The sequence below is a fragment of the Poecilia mexicana genome, unplaced genomic scaffold (assembly GCF_051168715.1).
Source record: "Poecilia mexicana isolate PSO_F unplaced genomic scaffold, ASM5116871v1 scaffold_2, whole genome shotgun sequence".
In the NCBI taxonomy this organism is placed as follows: Eukaryota; Metazoa; Chordata; class Actinopteri; order Cyprinodontiformes; family Poeciliidae; genus Poecilia; species Poecilia mexicana.
Genome location: NW_028263371.1, coordinates 13,928,380 through 13,947,162, shown reverse-complemented (window position 1 = coordinate 13,947,162; position 18,783 = coordinate 13,928,380). Strand labels below are relative to the sequence as shown.

Genomic DNA, 18,783 nt, shown 5'->3' with positions numbered 1-18,783 from the left:
TGGATGTTTTGTTTTGCTTTTCTTTTGATTCACAGAGTCCCTTAAAAACCAAGAAAAAATCTGTTAAAGGTGAAGAGCTTCTGGCAAAAGCATCTATCGATGTCAAAAGTTGGATTCAAAATAGAGAGAAATGAGGTTTTCTACTAGATTTTTACACATAATCTAACAACATTTTCCCCTAAATGTTGAACATCAGTCAGGATCACGTGAAATATTTCTGTTTGCTAAATGCAAGAAGACATAATTCCTTTGTATTTTCTTCAGTTCCAGAGATTCATGTAAGCTTTAAGCTGTACAGCTTGGGTCAGAGGTTTCGGGTTTTACTTCCAACAATAGTTAGCTAGAAATTAGCATTAGCATTCCTCTTGACAAAACGGGTTTTGCTATGTTTATATATTACCTCTTTTTCCTCATTTTTTACGTTTTGGTGATAGTCACTAAAAAGAAATCAACTTTGTTTTCCTCAGGCCCCTTCTCAACTTAAATTTGGTGATATTCTGGTCGTCCAATCAGGAGATCTGTTTGTGACCAAGCTTTCCTCAGCATAATGCTGCCAACCCTGTAAGTTATTGCTAGCATGTTGCTCTCATGCTAGCACTGTTCCTTGTATTTTTCACTAAATCTAATTACCATTATTGCAGCCAAAACTCTTAATTTTAGTAGAGATGCACTGATCGAATATTAATATCTCTATCGATCCCGATAATTTAAAAAGAATTCTAGATCGAGTATCGGTGACGATGTGCCCAATCCGTAAGGGTTGATCTATTAAATCTAGTTCTACGCTTTGTACTCCGAGCGACATCATGTTGTTGCACCTTCTTTATTGTTTACATGTTTGACCAAGGTAGTTAGCCTGTTTTGGTGATTTTCAGTTTATTATTTATTTCACATCGGCTCTTATACTGAACAAATTAAAGTTGTGTAGTTTTTACATGTTAGCTTGGGAAGCTACTGGTGTATTTAAGTGTGCTGAATTATCAAATAAATTTGTAATTCATTACTTTTATGTCTGTGTTTTAAAAAAAGAAACATTTCAAGTCAGTTCAGCACTGTTTTTCTGCGTCGGCTGATTCTAAACCTCAAATATCGGTAGCAGTATCGGAAGTGAAAATAGTGGATCGGTGCATCCTCAACTTTCTGCTTCATAAAACCACAGAACCTGTCTCCATGAATTCAGGTTTTTATCTGCATTCAAACACTGTTATACTTTCTTATGGGTAATAGCTTCTTCCTCTGAATGTCCTTTCATCTCTACTGGGTATTTTGTTCATGTTCTGGGTTTCATTTGCACATTTAACACCAAAACCTGCTCTCTTTCATAAACCGTATGATATCTGGACATTGCTTCAGCGTTTGAACAGAGAAGTGTGGCAGAAAAAGATTAGTCCGACTCGTTCAGAGCGAAGAAACAATTTTTTTATCCAGTGTGTCTAAATATATGGTTTCCATTTAACCCAAATCCACTTAAAAATTCTTGTATACTGTCGAGAAAAGTCGAGCTCATCCCACTTCCCCATGCTGGAGATTTTAGTTTAATAATAACAATAAATAAAGTTATCTTTAAAACTGATTACACAGGTGACATCAAGACCCAACAGTAGAGTCAGACGGTAATAAAATTAATCTGGTTGTGTGTGTGTTATTGTGTCCTGCTTTAATTCTACTTTTTTCTATTTAATCATAAAAAAATCATAGTCAGACAGAAGGAGTTATGCAACAGGAAAAGCAGGTTTCCTGAAAAAAGAGGAAGTTTCCAGCCTGCAGTGATTAAAAATAGTTCAGACTGCTCATTTTGAGCTCTAAAGGTTTAAGGAATAAAATCTAGACATTTTGAGGAATTGGATAAAACCCAGAGTAAAATACTTAAATTAATAATGATAACTTATGATTAAGCTAATAATTAATATTGGTTTAACCGGTGGTTGATGTTGGTTTGATTATAAGAATATTTACACTTACTCTTATACTTATTGAAATACTTACAGGTGAAAGAAGTAACTGTAACATGGTGTCAAATGATTAGAATAATGAATTATTATTGGTTTCTTTTCAGAAATGTCTGTAAGAACTCACATTATGATTATAAGAGTAACTAATAAGTAATGGTTATTATAATATTGTAAGTGAATGCTAAATCAGAGAAACTAAAAGGTTATAAATGTGATTTTGACATTGAACTGGAAATGGTGTAAAATGTGTAACTGTAACTAAAGGTCACTGATGTTGTGTTAGAGGTAGATGGTAGGTGAAAGGTCAGGTGGAAAGAGGAACTGATGGGAGAGCGGAGGTGTCCAACGCCTTATTGCTAAACTTCAACTTACCTAAGAGAAGGTTAGACACAAGAGGGCTGTTGAGCAACTCGGGGACATTAGAACAGACATCAGGTCATGTCCAAAGATGGTGATGGATATGAGATTATCGGTCCAAGCAGTCAGCCAATGAAACAGGCACAGCAACAAAGCTAGCCAATGCAAATGCACCAAAAGGGTGGATAAACCCTATATAAGGTGAGTGCAAAAGAGGAATCTTTGGTTGGATCCTTCAGGCAGCTTCGAGCCAAGATCGAGATGGACAAAGAACTCTGCAGCTGAAGAAGAGCCGGGGCCACAGAACCGAAGACTGTTCTGCACATGGGGACCAACCCGTTAGCCCCGCAACATGTGGCTTCAAATCGCACTTTTCTCAGCTGGGTTCGAGACCCCAAAGACAAAGACCAAGGCAAAGATGAAGATAAAGACAAAGAACAAAGGCAAAGAGGAAGAACTGGTGTGTTCCTTCCATGAGACCAGCTCTTCTACATCTCGAGAGACCAGAAAGATGGTGAGACGAGGAGAAAGGAGCTACAGAGCTGCAAGACAAGAAGGAGAGGGCCGCTACGCGCATGAGGAAGTCACCCTGAGGCCCGAGACCTGCCGCTCTGACTCAGTACTCTTCCTGTACTGGGAGCCTCCTGCTGCTGCAACACCTTTTTCATCATCAGGCCAGTTCTGGGGTTCAAAATGCCAAACTCCGTCCGTCTCTCTCAAAGTTTTTCTTTTTTAGTTCACAGTGTCAGCATTAGGGAAAGATAGGCTAGATTATTGATTTTACTTATTTGATTATTTCTGCTACTGATTTAAGCTGTACTGACCCTTGCAAAACTGCCTTACTAATAAAATAATTAGCATTAAGAGAATCTAAAAGATGTTGTGGACATTCAGTTAATGAGTCACCTTAAAGTTCTTTGATGGTTGTAAAATAGCTATGAAGTTTGATTCTGGGAGGAGAAAGTGGAAAATGTTTTATAGGTTGCTTTTAGCCAAAACTAAAACAACACCCTTGGGACTCGCCCGAGTCACTAAAACCAACCTGGTTCAATAACAAGTGCAAGTTGTAATAAGAGAAAGAGCGACCGTTAACAGGTGTGCTCTGTGAAACTAGCTGATTCCGGGCTGCTTTATCTGGCTAATTCACAGGGTGAAAAAGGGTGGGACATCTGGATGGAGGTCGTTAGAAACCAGGCTAGTCTTTCTCGCACCCAGCTTAAACAGAGTTTACTTCAGTTCTGGGTAGGGTAAATCTCGGCAGATTTAGGAAACTCAATTCACCCGTTAGACGGAGAGCTGGGAGCAACATCTCCCTCCTCTCAGAAGAGGAAGTAGAGAGAGAGAAGGGGGGGGGAGGTGTTGTGCAACAACAAGGTGGCGCCCAACGTGGGGCCACGCCCCTTGAGAAGAGGTGGGGCACCGCCCCTTGAGAAGAGGTGGGGCACCGCCCCTTGAGAAGAGGTGGGCCCATTTCAAATGAGTAGGAAGGACCTACGTTAACCAAGTCAGTAAAAACAGAGAGGCGAGTATCTGAATAGCTCACTTGGAGTCTAGCTCTTAAGGAATAGAGTTAGTGGTGACTGATCCAGCTGTCAGTCACAACCCTTGCAGTAACTGTATGGCATGCAGGTGAGGGAAAGCTTCTACTGAGGATAAACGATCGTATCCAGACGAGAAGCCAGTAGCCAATAGCCTGGACCCATCCCTGCTCGAAGGCTAAAGAGAGGCTTTGGGGGAAAGGCGACTCGAACACAAAGACAAGCAGGAGAGAAGATGAAGATTGATCCCTGTCTAAATCCCTGTTCCAGTCAGCCCCAGTGAGAGTGATTCTGTATGGAGAGGGATTTGAGACATGGACTCGAGTGAATCAAAGGAAGGTTGTCTTTGTTGGAATCGAGAAGTGGGACAGTTCTCCCAGAGGAAGGGAGGTCCCAGAAGAGTACGGGGACGAGGTCGTGCGGAGCGTGCATGGGGCCTTAGGACATGCAGGCGTGCGATCCACCCGTAAGGAGCTGGAAGAGCATGAACTTTGGATCCCACTGAAACAAGTCCAACGCGTGCTGAGGGACTGTGAAGTGTGTGGAAAATACAACGCAGGTCGCCGAGGGCAACGGTTGGAAGGGTGTTCATCAAAGAGCACATTACCCAGGGCTTCAGTCTGCATGGATGTAGCAGACCCCATGGATAACAGAAAAGAGAGGTCAGGAGTACCTCTTCGTGCTGATGAACATGATGTAACAGTGACAGCTGTAGAAGAGTAGGTCTTCCCCTGCAGAGAAACTCCGTTCACGTCACGGAAAGCAGGAGGGCAGAGGCGCTTCTCCTTTTGGCCCAGAGAGGGAAAGGGGAAGTTGCGGTTTGCAGTGTCATTGAAAACAGGGCAGAAAGTTTGGATTAAAGCTCAAGATCAGCCTGCAACAACGGTGATCAAGCTGAAATTCAATGGAAAGAATTTTGTGAAGCAAGTACTGCACTGCAAAACAGTACTATTAATGAGGAAAGGGGTCCACAAGGTCAGTGCTCAAGCCAGTTCTTAGCTAAAGCGAACCAGAACATTGCAAGAATCAAGCAACATGCCATCCTGTGTTAGATTTTCCACTATTACAGGATGATTGCCATTCAAAGAACAACTTCAAGGCTTTGACTGGGAGGGCCCTGAAGAAATTGGATTATGCTAAAGAAGAACTCCTGTCACAAACGGATGGATTAAAATGGAAAAGGGACTGAAGTCGTGAGGAAGGAGTGGCATCATAGAGAACCACAAAGATCATCCTGCAACAAAGCATTGAACACCTGGAAGGGGAAGGGTCAACAGTTTCCTCCCAGGACCTGAACAACTTCTGATGCCTCCGACAACTCCAGTACCCCTTGATGACCTCCAGCGACGGAAAAGGATTACGATTGTGGATAAAGCGTCATGCTGCTTATGCTTTTTGCTTTGTTCTGCTGAACTTCCAGATTTTTTTTTTTTTTGTGAAGTTTCTGCCTCAGCCCGTCAGCTCATCAACCTGTCCCTAAGGATATTCCACATCCTGAAGAACCGACAGTTCATCCAGCTGAGGATCAGAGCGACCTGGGTTCTCTTCGACACTCGTCACTTCCGGGGAGGCATCAAAACTCCAAGGAGGGGGTGTCAAAGAGCAGTGGAGTTTTGAGAATCTGCATCTTCACATCACAAGCTGCTGTGGCCTTGGTGAGGACTGAGGATCTGCATCTTCACATCCCAGAGGACCATCTTCTCTTTCCAGGGGATGACGACGCAGACCTGAAGGAGGGTGTTGGGTTCCCAGCATGTGAAAGGTCCGACCTCGAGGAGGGGGTGTCGAGAAAAGTCGAGCTCATCCCACTTCCCCATGCTGGAGATTTTAGTTTAATAATAACAATAAATAAAGTTATCTTTAAAACTGATTACACAGGTGACATCAAGACCCAACAGTAGAGTCAGACGGTAATAAAATTAATCTGGTTGTGTGTGTGTTATTGTGTCCTGCTTTAATTCTACTTTTTTCTATTTAATCATAAAAAAATCATAGTCAGACAGAAGGAGTTATGCAACAGGAAAAGCAGGTTTCCTGAAAAAAGAGGAAGTTTCCAGCCTGCAGTGATTAAAAATAGTTCAGACTGCTCATTTTGAGCTCTAAAGGTTTAAGGAATAAAATCTAGACATTTTGAGGAATTGGATAAAACCCAGAGTAAAATACTTAAATTAATAATGATAACTTATGATTAAGCTAATAATTAATATTGGTTTAACCGGTGGTTGATGTTGGTTTGATTATAAGAATATTTACACTTACTCTTATACTTATTGAAATACTTACAGGTGAAAGAAGTAACTGTAACATGGTGTCAAATGATTAGAATAATGAATTATTATTGGTTTCTTTTCAGAAATGTCTGTAAGAACTCACATTATGATTATAAGAGTAACTAATAAGTAATGGTTATTATAATATTGTAAGTGAATGCTAAATCAGAGAAACTAAAAGGTTATAAATGTGATTTTGACATTGAACTGGAAATGGTGTAAAATGTGTAACTGTAACTAAAGGTCACTGATGTTGTGTTAGAGGTAGATGGTAGGTGAAAGGTCAGGTGGAAAGAGGAACTGATGGGAGAGCGGAGGTGTCCAACGCCTTATTGCTAAACTTCAACTTACCTAAGAGAAGGTTAGACACAAGAGGGCTGTTGAGCAACTCGGGGACATTAGAACAGACATCAGGTCATGTCCAAAGATGGTGATGGATATGAGATTATCGGTCCAAGCAGTCAGCCAATGAAACAGGCACAGCAACAAAGCTAGCCAATGCAAATGCACCAAAAGGGTGGATAAACCCTATATAAGGTGAGTGCAAAAGAGGAATCTTTGGTTGGATCCTTCAGGCAGCTTCGAGCCAAGATCGAGATGGACAAAGAACTCTGCAGCTGAAGAAGAGCCGGGGCCACAGAACCGAAGACTGTTCTGCACATGGGGACCAACCCGTTAGCCCCGCAACATGTGGCTTCAAATCGCACTTTTCTCAGCTGGGTTCGAGACCCCAAAGACAAAGACCAAGGCAAAGATGAAGATAAAGACAAAGACAAAGAACAAAGGCAAAGAGGAAGAACTGGTGTGTTCCTTCCATGAGACCAGCTCTTCTACATCTCGAGAGACCAGAAAGATGGTGAGACGAGGAGAAAGGAGCTACAGAGCTGCAAGACAAGAAGGAGAGGGCCGCTACGCGCATGAGGAAGTCACCCTGAGGCCCGAGACCTGCCGCTCTGACTCAGTACTCTTCCTGTACTGGGAGCCTCCTGCTGCTGCAACACCTTTTTCATCATCAGGCCAGTTCTGGGGTTCAAAATGCCAAACTCCGTCCGTCTCTCTCAAAGTTTTTCTTTTTTAGTTCACAGTGTCAGCATTAGGGAAAGATAGGCTAGATTATTGATTTTACTTATTTGATTATTTCTGCTACTGATTTAAGCTGTACTGACCCTTGCAAAACTGCCTTACTAATAAAATAATTAGCATTAAGAGAATCTAAAAGATGTTGTGGACATTCAGTTAATGAGTCACCTTAAAGTTCTTTGATGGTTGTAAAATAGCTATGAAGTTTGATTCTGGGAGGAGAAAGTGGAAAATGTTTTATAGGTTGCTTTTAGCCAAAACTAAAACAACACCCTTGGGACTCGCCCGAGTCACTAAAACCAACCTGGTTCAATAACAAGTGCAAGTTGTAATAAGAGAAAGAGCGACCGTTAACAGGTGTGCTCTGTGAAACTAGCTGATTCCGGGCTGCTTTATCTGGCTAATTCACAGGGTGAAAAAGGGTGGGACATCTGGATGGAGGTCGTTAGAAACCAGGCTAGTCTTTCTCGCACCCAGCTTAAACAGAGTTTACTTCAGTTCTGGGTAGGGTAAATCTCGGCAGATTTAGGAAACTCAATTCACCCGTTAGACGGAGAGCTGGGAGCAACATCTCCCTCCTCTCAGAAGAGGAAGTAGAGAGAGAGAAGGGGGGGGGGAGGTGTTGTGCAACAACAATACCAATAAAGAAATAGTTTGCTAGCATAATTTGAAAATAAAATGACCTAAGTAGTGCATCAATTAGTTAAACTTTCCTTTAAAATGTGACACGAGAAACAGTTGTGGCGTGGTTAGGGTGACGGGAACGTGTGTGTTATCAGTACTGGCAGCATCATTCAGCAAAACGATGCAGGAAAAAGTAAAAAAGGACTAAATGTTCCACATGTTTGGGGCTGAAGACGGTGCGAGCAAGAGTCTGCTTCGGTCTGCTGCACTGAAGACAGAAGAAGAAGAAGAAGCTGGCTTCACAGCTTCGGCGTGTCGGTGGGAGCCAGCGGAGCTCTGCGTCTCTGGAACCGAGGAGGTAAATTCCCATCACCGTCACCTCCTGCAACGGCGAATATCAAAGAGGTTTTTTAGATTCAGACCTCGTTGAAAAATGTCATTAATTCACTCAAGTTTCCTATGAAATAAACGATTAAATTCAAAGATCTGTTTTTGCCCTCAGTCCAGCTAAATAAAATGGGTTAAGAGTCAAAAATATTTTTCTTTATAAATAACAGGAAGTCTGCCATAATTTTTAAAGAACAACCCTTCTGCTACTTTTTTTCCCCTACGTTTTCTTATATGGTATGTTGATATTTGCACATCATTTCCACCTAATAAGAAAAAAATATCTAAATATAGATTATTGGTACTTTTACTGTCATTATGTTTGGAAATTAAATATAAGTGTTGCACAAAAAAACCTCAATGAAAAATAGATAAAAAATGCAATCTGAAAAAAAGACAATGGAGCGCTGACTTTAAAAAAAAGTAGTTAATTTGTTAGATGCAACAACAGCAATGCAGCACAAGCAATTTTCTGTTATCGACCACAAATCTGGCAACAAAAGCAGCAAATAAAATAAAGCGTACAGTAGTAAAATTACTAACATCCTCTCAACTTTCACATTTTGTCACGCTACAGCCAATAGGAAATTTTGCTGGATGATAAATTATCCCACAAGTTATTGCAATAAACGATAATATCGTTGTTTTGAGACCATTTTGAAGTAAGATAATGGTGACTGCATAATAATGCAATGACTGTCATGATCTATGGTGGTTGAATGGTGAGGAAGGACGCAGGCAGACCCAGGATGAAGTGATGAATGATTTAATGAAAGTCCAACAGAGGCGGCACAGGGAAACAGACTGGTTAGACACGACGAGGATCCGACAACAGACAAAGACAACAGGTGGTACTAAATACACTGGGAGGGTAATCAAAGAAACGAGACACAGCTGGGAACAATCAACAGGGAAGACAGAGACTCACAGGGGGACAGGCTAATAATGGTTGAGTTATTAGTCATTATTTATTTATTTTGAGAAAAACCTCAAAATAAATACACAGAAAACACATATCACAACAATGACACATTATTAAGGATCAATAAACTTTAAATTCTAATAAATATTTAACACTGGAACTGGTGAAAAAAAAGATATCCAAAAAGGGCCTAGTTGAGACCAAAACACCAGACTGAAGACTTTTGTCGTCCAGTTTTTGGTAGAAAGAGAAAAACGATAAATTATGAAAGTGGAAACTATTGAGCTCATGTTAATTTATCATGTGATTAATTGATTGGTTGCTTATTGGGACAGGGCTAGGAGTGAATACTTTTGTAACTGTGTTTCTGGGATGTTTCTAAGAATGAACTGCGTTCTCGTAAAAACAAAATAAAATTGTGACATAAAATTGTCTAAACCTAAACTAACCCAGAGGTGCAACACGACTGCTGTCCGTATTGAGAACAGGAATGTTATATTTTGGTTTGATGGACCAAAATGCTTTTTAGCTGCTTCACAGCTGTCCTGCAACCCAAGCCGAACTCTGACCTCCTCCACCCCTCCGTGAAATGTGATCCTCCACCTGTGATTGGATTGGACCAGTGCTGCCACGGCGACGGGAGGGGCGGCATGCCAGGGCTGGAGAGGGCAGATAAGCAGGCTGAAAGCTGAACAGTGGGTACACCGGATTAATAGCATGGCACTGGATTTTTTCTTTTTACATCCCCTGAATTTACAAGCTGTAATCCCTAAAAAGAACAGCTGCTTTGAGCCGGACGTCACAGCCGCTCTGCAGTCAGACCAGACCCACAGATCATCTAGCAGAACAGTTAGCACTGACGGCACAATGTGTTCATAACTGTAAAAACAGTTTTCACTAACAAGTCTGAACCAGTTTCACTCTGTTATTGCTCCAAAACATGACTGTGCTCTTTATTTATGGCAGCTAAAACAAACCGACTGACATGGAGGGTAGTTTAGTCTTAAAATTTGATTTGGAAATGGGAAAATAATCCAGACAGCCCCACAGCTGAGAAGGCAAGCAGCATTTTTTATTATGTATCGCTAAGTTGCTCATTTCAGAAATGAGTGCCAACTTACAGCTGGAGTTACACTGACTGAGTAAAAAAATAAGAATAACAGCAATATGCCTTATTTATGTTACGTATGTTTGCATTATGTAAGTTTTTTGGGGGGTAAAAAAAACCATTTGAGACATTGCATACATCATCCTGGATGTTTTTTACAGCTCTTTCCTTCTATGTTTTAAATTTTTTATTTACATTGAAGATTTTGTTTTGTAACTGCAACTATATCTGTATTCTACTCGACATAGATTTTCAGGATTTTTTATTTTTGCAAAGCTCATTCTGTTTTGTGCATTGAACTTATTGGAGAAACAGGAACAAATAAGGCATATTTGTGTTTTTGGTTTTTTTTAACTGCATGTAAGGTCATTTTTTAAATTAAATATAACAAAAAGGTTGTTGCTTCAACAATCATGAATGCTGTGATTGTTCTTGCTTCCTATTTTTATGTTTTTAATAACTTGTATTTCTTTTTTGTTTGCATTTGACACAAAGGTTTCAAACACAAGTTTTATTGTTAGGATCTTATGTAACACAAAACAGCTAAATGTGTTTTTCAGTGCCATGTGTTTATTTAGTCCCTTTTACTCCGATACCTCAAAATAAAACCAATCAGAAAAAAGTGCATCCAGAGTTCTGCTATGTGTAATTTAATCTCAATATAAACAAATCTAGATTTTAGTGACAAGAAGAAATTTACTGTTGAGAGAAAAAAGAATCTCCTGCAAGCTGTCAGAGATGGGAAGGGAAAGAAGGTGTTTGAGACAAAAGTTCAACTCTAGATTACATGCTAAATGCCAAAAACACCAATAATAGAAGGAACTATGTTGGAGCTGCGAACGACTTCAGATGGAAGGGAAGCCGGAGGACAACAACCCTAAAGAGACTTGAAAGTTCATGTTTGCACAAATTATTTATGCTATTTTGCAAAGAAGAATGGCCAAAAACGTTGAGTGTCGGGTTTGAAAACCTGCTAGAGACATTTTCCAGAGCATCCGCGGCTGATATAGCGGTGAAGGTTGCTTCTACGAGGCGTCTCAGTGGGCTGAACGCTTCTGTGTCTACCATTTCCACCCCCTTTCATAAATACTTGCTGTTGGTCTTTCACAAGAAAATCCCAATACAGTAAATTGAAGTTTGTCGCTACTACGGGACAAAATGCTTTTAAAAAATGCATATCTGAGTCTATCTATATGTACTGACAAGGTTCTTTCCTAAACATTAGATGTGTTTGTGACTGATTGCTGATATTAATTCAACCATATTAAGCCTTAAATTGTTAATTAAGGCCAGATGAATAAGAATCATTGTGAGTTATCACATGAGGCTGTGATTTTCTGTCCCTTTTATCACTATTATGTCATGTTAGTAAGAACTGTGCACTGCAAGTCAACCCTGCACACGAGGCCCCCATGCGCCCCAATCCAGCCAAGTGAGGTACTTACATGTAGCTTAAGTGGTGACCCAGTGTGTTAGCTCCAGCACCCTGCCTCTCTACCTTAAATAATCTTTCTCACTGCCATAGTCCATTAAGGAGCCCGCCACATCAGCAAAGTCCTCCAGGACCAGGCTAGTGGAATCCTCACCAGATGGCATCTCCGGGTCTGTGGCCCAGGGGTGGTGATAGGGACTGTCCTCAGCGGACACATTGCTTGTCCTTGGTCCCTGTTGGTCAGCTTGGAGGGCCTGAGACGGTCCGGGGTGGGACGACTGGTAGGCTGGATCTAGGTCTTGGCTGTGTTGCTCTTTGCCGTCGCTGCCACTGCCGCCGTCGCTGCCCTGCGAGGAGGGCGCCAGGACGTGGTAGAGGCTCGGCAGGCGGATGTCCAGTAGCACGCCGCTCTTTATGTAGAGCTTGTTGTTGAGGTTGTAGAGCTTTTCGGAAATGTCGTAGCCGAGCATGACGGAGAAGAGGTCGGCAATGTAGCAGTCCTTCGATATCAGCGTGTAGAGACGGCGGCGACTCCACGAGATGTAGCGGGAGTCTTCTTCTGCCGTCAGCGTCACCTACGGAGAATTCAAAGAACAACCAGGTTTGTGCCTTGTTGGTAATATTGTCTCCCTGAAATGAGTAATAGTGTAAATATGAAGTGGTCTGTGTGTTAGATCTCATACCTGGAACTTTCCTTCTTCATTTGGTCTGAGAGACTCCCACTCAGGGGAGTCAAGGAACTGGTGCGGGTGAATGTAATGCAGGAACTGACCCTCCAAAGACACATTGATCCTGTAAGTGAGAATAAGAGAGATAAAAATGGTAAATGGACTGTACTTGTATAGTGCTTTATCAATCCAGAGGACCCCCAAAGCACTTTACCCATTCACACGCTGATGGTGGTAAGCTACTTGATGGTAGCAAGGCAGCCAGACAGAAGGCTGCCATGCACCGTCACCACTGGATCCTCTGACCACCACCAGCGGGCAACGCAGACAAAACGTCTTGCCCAAGGACACAACGACCGAGGCAGACGGAGTGGCAAACGAACTGACAACAAAGAATTGAATGCAGGACAAACTACCACCACCACTGCCAAAATCATCAGGTGAAAAACAGGGTAGAGGATAAATATGATACTGAAAACAGAGGGAGATAGAGGTCTCTCCAGACCCACTGGGCCTTGCGAGAACAAATGTTACAATAGCCATCCGACTGTCTATTAATTGTGATTCCCCTCGGTCTGGGCCTGGAGGTCGCTGGTTCAGAAAGAAGATACAGTAGACTCCCACCTATTTGCAGATTTCTCTGTGGAGAGCTACTCTGAACCATTTGCAGAAAATCTGTCTATTCACTAATTTTTTTAAACCACATATTCTATTGGAAGCTGGAATACCTAGGAGCAATGGTATGTGACATACTTTGACTGGCATTTGCAAAGCAACCAAGACAGGGGCACCATTCATGTTCATAGTCAATGACTGGCTGTAACCTCAAGAGTGGAGACAAGGAAGATGGTGGCGGTTACTTACTGCAATAGTGCCAAGATGGTTTCCACTGTACGTATTAATCCATATTAAGGTATATTTGATTTTTGAACTCTTTAAATAAGCTGCTGTAAGGGTTTTTAGAGGAAGCCTCAAGCTTTCACAGATTTAAACTATTTGCAGCCAGTTGTGGTACATAACCCCTGTGAATACCAGTGGTCCACTACAAACATCCCTCTGCATTTAGACACTTGGGGAGACCAAGACATTTCCAAGAATGAAGGGTTGTCAATTTAGCCACTCCTGGTTCTTCTTTGGGACGTCCAAGGACCCCCAAATGTTGGTCCTTATAGGCACCTTTATCAGATCACCTTCTTCTGATGTGGAGGAGCAGAGCGTCTTCTCTAAGTGGGCCAAATGTATTGCCAACAAACAAATAGTTTGTTATTTAAGGTTATTTCAGATGTTTGCCATTTTACAGCCACAGAACTGCAAGAAACTCAGACCCAACCCATGTTGGAGGGAATATTTCACCATTTCCTGCTTGACTCTTCTCCTGGGGCCTTCACACTCAGCTTCAACTGGCTCCAGTGAATGCTAAAGGTCAGAGGTTGAACATACCGGCAGAACCACACCACTTGCCAAAAGTGAAGGAACTCTGAGGATCCCAGAAAGGGACACTTGCCTCAACACAACCAACAACCATAACAAACAAAATCATGAATGAAGATTAAAATGTGTGAGATGATCCAGTTTAATTAACTGAATATGATCAAGAGAGGATATGTGGCTTGTGCTTAACCTCTGCGCCGCCACAGCACACCTGGAACATGTTCCTTAACATAATCCAAGAAATATGCTGTATAATGTTGAGTATAATGTATAAAGAGTAGAGTGGCACAGTCAGATGAGATTCAGTTTAAACTTTTAGCAAATTACGAAAACGACAACATCTGGCACAAAGAATCACCTCTCATTCCTCTAAATACTTTCCTGTGGGAAGCAAAGAGGAGGCGCCAAGATGGTTTAATAAGGGATGAGTAAAAAGAAGAACAGATTGGCAAATCTGAGAGAGACTTGCTTCGTTCATCATATTAAACGATCGTTCAAACGTTTTAAGGAAAAGTATTTTACTCTTTTAGTGTGGTCCAATAAATGTAGACCACAACCAGGTTGATGCTAACATGGGAACTGTAGGTTGTTCAAAGAACGCGGAGGACTAGCACTTCTATATATCATATATAGATATGATAGATATTAGCCCCCCACTGACTTTGTATGTATGTACTTTGATGAAATTATACTAATCACTAAACATGTTCTTTAACTCCAGGTTAAAACTACAAAAGACATTTATTTCAAATAATGTAAGATGTTGTTCCCCTTGGGCTGCACTTGGTGTATTGTGGGCAAATCTGTTTTTCTCAAAGAGTCACAAATTATCTGGAGATGATGCCTTCATTGACATGTTTTAACTTGTTTGATATGGCAGTTAAATCAACTATGAGACTGATGCTTAATAAAGAATACCAGAGCAACACAAAACAATTGCCAGCAGTAATACTGTCACATTGAAAAGCAGCTTGTGTAACATTTCGCCACTTCCGTGAAAGTAACTCTTCAGATATTTGTTTGTGGTTCCAAAGTTGTCTCAGACTCTCGCCGCTCTCAGTTTCATGGCCAACATTTAATTCAAGGTAAGGAGAGCTGTCTGCCTCCACTCTCCTGTTGCACATAGAAAAGATAAAACTGAATCACTATCAGATTGCAGTGGGACCCACACTGATGAGTCACGGACAGAAATAATCTGTTTACGACATTTTTCTTCTGCAGCTTCCACAGATCCAACGCAGCTCCGCTTTGAGGATGTTTGGATGAAGAGAACACATTTCCTGTGAGGGTCAAAAGCTGCCAAGAGTCTGCAAGAGTCAGAACTTTGACGTCTAATTTTAGCAAAGCTGCTGATAGTAACCTAATATTAGACTTTGTTGTTTAAACATGTAGGGGGGGAAAAAACAGAGAGAACCCTCTCTGGCAACTTGACTTCGTGGAGAAAAAGATTATCTTAAAAAAAGGGATAAACTTAAAAAAATATTTATTTTAAAATTTCAAGAGAAATATAAAATCATAATTTTGAAAGCTGAGGAGGGCCTTCAGCAGAAAAGAATAACCTCGACTTTTAAAGCACACAATCTGTTTCAAAACCAATTCTTTATGAATTATGAAAGAAAGTTGTCAATATGGACCGAATAGAAAAACACAAAGTATGTTTGTGGTTTTTATAGTCAGAAATAGCTCAAAACCAATAAAGTCACCTTATCAAAGTGACTCTAAATCATTAAATTGTGAAATTTTTCTCAAAAGTGTCAGTACACCACATGAGCAAGACAAATATCTCCGTTCTGGGGAAAAACTAAGAGTGTAAAACAAATACAGCACTTTGAAAGTCAGATATAATGGAAGGGACACTATGAAAGACATACATGGAAATAGCAGTAGCCCCTCCCGAACCGCCATTTTATATTCATGTCCAAGCTCATTTTCTTTTGATAAACTACGATATTTACAAGTGTAATATGAGTTTTGCCAGCAGAGGGCGCTCGGCGTCGTATGCACCAGTTGCTTAAGCTCTGGCCGCCAGAAGAAGCTCGCCAGCGCTTGGCGTAGAAGCGTAAAGAGGACACACCTAGTAGCTCCTATAACCTGCTCTTTTGTAGGTAAGCTGGGCGGTAAATTGTATATAGATGACAGTTAATAGTAGTGATGTCTCATAAGTACTTTGCCACAGAACAGAGGTAAAGCTAACGAGTGAAATCACACGTTTTAGCATTTGTGAACGTGCAGTGTGGTGAAAATGGCGGACTCGTGGTCCGCGGCGGTGGCAGAGCCTTTAAAAGTTTTTGTGAGCTAAAATATGTGACTGTGACCTAGCTTAAACGGAGTAAATGTCATGTCCCGAGGTGTTTGTGTAAAACCGAACTGCTGAGCTAAATGTAAAACCAAACCGATATGGAGCTTGGTCTGTACCTGTGCTAGTTCAATTATCCGGCTGCCATTAAAGCCTGTATTCTCCATACAGATATTTTTGGTTTAGGGCTGCACTATATATTTACTATTTATTTTTCTGGTTATCAGAACATGTATAAAATACTTTGTGTTCATTTCATTAAGATGGAGTATAATCAGAAACTGTTAGACATTTATTTAAAATCGATATAATTTAAAATACAAGTTATAAAATTATTATTTTTTAATACAGATTAAGAACAGTTGTAAAAATCTCTATAAAACTACCAATAATCAGAATTCATTATATTTGTTCATGCAGTAAAATGCATTTTGGTGATTTAGTCGGTTAATGAAAGTGATGTATGTGGAAATAACATTGTAAAACTATAGATGGAGACAATGCAACTGGTTATAAGAAGAGCTGTTTACTACTGTTTGGTCATTGGGGTTTACAGTACAAATGTATTTTGTTACTGTTATTGTGTAGCAATGCTTGATGGAGCAACCTGCTGTTTTCTCTGGTTTGCAGTTTATTCAGAAACTAAATAATGCTGCACCAGAAATAAGTTGGCCCATCATTTTCAGCAGTGTCACTGTAACACAAACTGCGATTCCATTTACCGAAATAAATACGCAATTTGACATTTTGAAAATAAATTTGCTTAATGGAAACATGGCAAATTTTAAAAGACTTTTGTTTTGGTGCTAGGATTAGTTTTTTTATGTTGTTTTTGGCCGTATCGAATTTGGTTTATTTTGCAAAAATTCAACGGAAATCCTTTTGGGTTTTTTTGCATCACACGATCACCAACTACTGCAACATCCGCTGGTGTTGCTGCTGTGGATGTTGACGACAGGAAGTAGCTGGAGGATGATGGTGTTGCATGTTTTTTAACGGTGTGAAAAAAAAGCTTATCCACGTGTGGATTTTAACGCCGCAACTGCGAAATTGTGCTTTATTTCCGACATTACCTGAATATCAATAAAGTCTTGCGCGCATTTGTAATGGAAATGCAGCTACGCTAGCCGTGTCGTTTGGATTGTCTAGATGAATTTGGCTTCGCTTGCCACCTCAAAACGCACTGCCCACCTCCCAGACAGCAGAAAGGAGAGCTGGTCGATGTAGGTCTTGCCCTCCAGGGCGTACGTCTCCCCGGCCTTCAACTCCACCGCCTTGTTTTCGAACGCCTTGGCGACTTCGTTGAACACCTGGACGGGCACGCCCAGCGGCAGGTAGACGGCCTGGTAGAGGGAGGTCAGCTCCTCGCCGCGGAGGCCCTCCTGCTGGAGCCGGTAGAGGAGGTGGCAGATCTGCAGCAGGGCGGCCGCCAGCAGCAGCAGGTTCCAGGAGAAGACGTCCGGGCCGCACACGGTCAGCCAGCCCCACAGGGTGAGAAACAGGTAGGCGGGCGTCAGGAAGCCGAAGATGAAGAGGGCGCCGAAGGCCCCGCTGCCTCCCATGTAGCCCAGAAACATAATGGTGTTGCCCAGATGGTAGATGGCCCCCTCGGTGTTGTTGCTCCAGCCGCCGCACACCGGCGGAGAGAACAAGGCGTCCCACAGGGTCGAGTTGTCCGCGCTCATGTTTGCAGTTTTGGTTGGACGCTCAAAACAAATAACGGAACGGCGACTGAAAACTTCCTAGACGCTCAGAGTCTGGAGAGCTACAAGCTGCAGTGTTTGGGTACAAATAAACAGCTGATTCCGAGTATAAATATATTTATATAAAAAAGTTTGTTCCCGTGCCGTGCAGTGGAAAAATTCTTCAATGTGAAGAAGTTCTCACGGCTCTGTTTGCTCCAGAAACACAGCTGGAATGGGTCTGTCCTTCTCCTCCTCCTCCTCTCATCGCGAGTCCCCTTCCTCTGTCCTCTGCCCTCGTCTTCTCTTCCCCGCCTGTTGCTCAGTGCCACCGGCCCACACTGAGGGGCCAACAGATGGCGAAGAAGGGATAAGGGAGGGGACGCCGACAGGGCCCTAAAAGGATAACCATGTTTGGAATTGAAACCCAAGGAGGAGAGTGAAGGGACAGAAAGCAGGCCCGCTCCTTAACATAACAGAAGAGAGACATTAGAGAGAGAGACAGGGACAGGAAGCACGGGGTGAGAGATGGGCTACATGACAAGAAACAGGCAGGAAGAAACAAAATGTCACACACCTAAAGTTCAGTTTTCTCCAAACTCAGTGAGTCCTGTCCAGTCCACCCCCAGGTCCGTGTCTTCATGGGGGGAGCAATGAGTATTTAGAGGCACAGAAATAAACGGAACTGCAGGGGAGGTCAGGTTTCAGGTGTAACAGCCGCTAACGCCACCGCCGCTCCGACTGGGGAAGTCTCCGCTCACAACTCCATCATGATGTCTCAGCTACGACGGCGCATTGGAGAGAATTTCTGCCAAGAGACTCAGAAATCTCTAGAAAAACAAGGACATTTCTGAGCTGCAAGTCAAAAATTTGCAAGAAAAATACTCTGAAATTTTCTAGAGAAAACTTGGACATTTCAGAGTTTAAAAAAAGTCTAAATGTTTTACTTTGGAAACAGAAAATTTTCATAAGTCAAAAATGTTATTTCTAGAAAATTAATCTAAAGAAAAAACTCGAGTTTTTTTCTTGCAACTTT

At 41.8% G+C, this 18,783-nt stretch overlaps 1 protein-coding gene and 1 long non-coding RNA gene across 2 annotated transcripts; one reads left to right on the top strand and one right to left on the bottom strand.

The window, feature by feature from the left end:
* Nucleotides 1-1,462: 1,462 nt before the first annotated feature.
* Nucleotides 1,463-7,335, top strand: LOC148160458 (uncharacterized). Its single transcript, XR_015764970.1, has 2 exons — nt 1,463-3,695; nt 3,746-7,335. It is a non-coding gene; the product is annotated as an uncharacterized LOC148160458 (long non-coding RNA).
* A 2,633-nt stretch (nt 7,336-9,968) lies between these two features.
* popdc2 (popeye domain cAMP effector 2) lies at nt 9,969-18,669 on the bottom strand. The gene is made up of 3 exons (XM_014986542.2): nt 17,257-18,669; nt 12,354-12,462; nt 9,969-12,245 (listed from the first exon to the last, which is right to left on the bottom strand). Exons 1-3 carry the CDS (start codon nt 17,748-17,750, stop codon nt 11,733-11,735), a joined length of 1,116 nt encoding a protein of 371 aa, XP_014842028.1. The 5' UTR covers nt 17,751-18,669; the 3' UTR covers nt 9,969-11,732.
* Between the last annotated feature and the right edge of the window lie 114 nt (nt 18,670-18,783).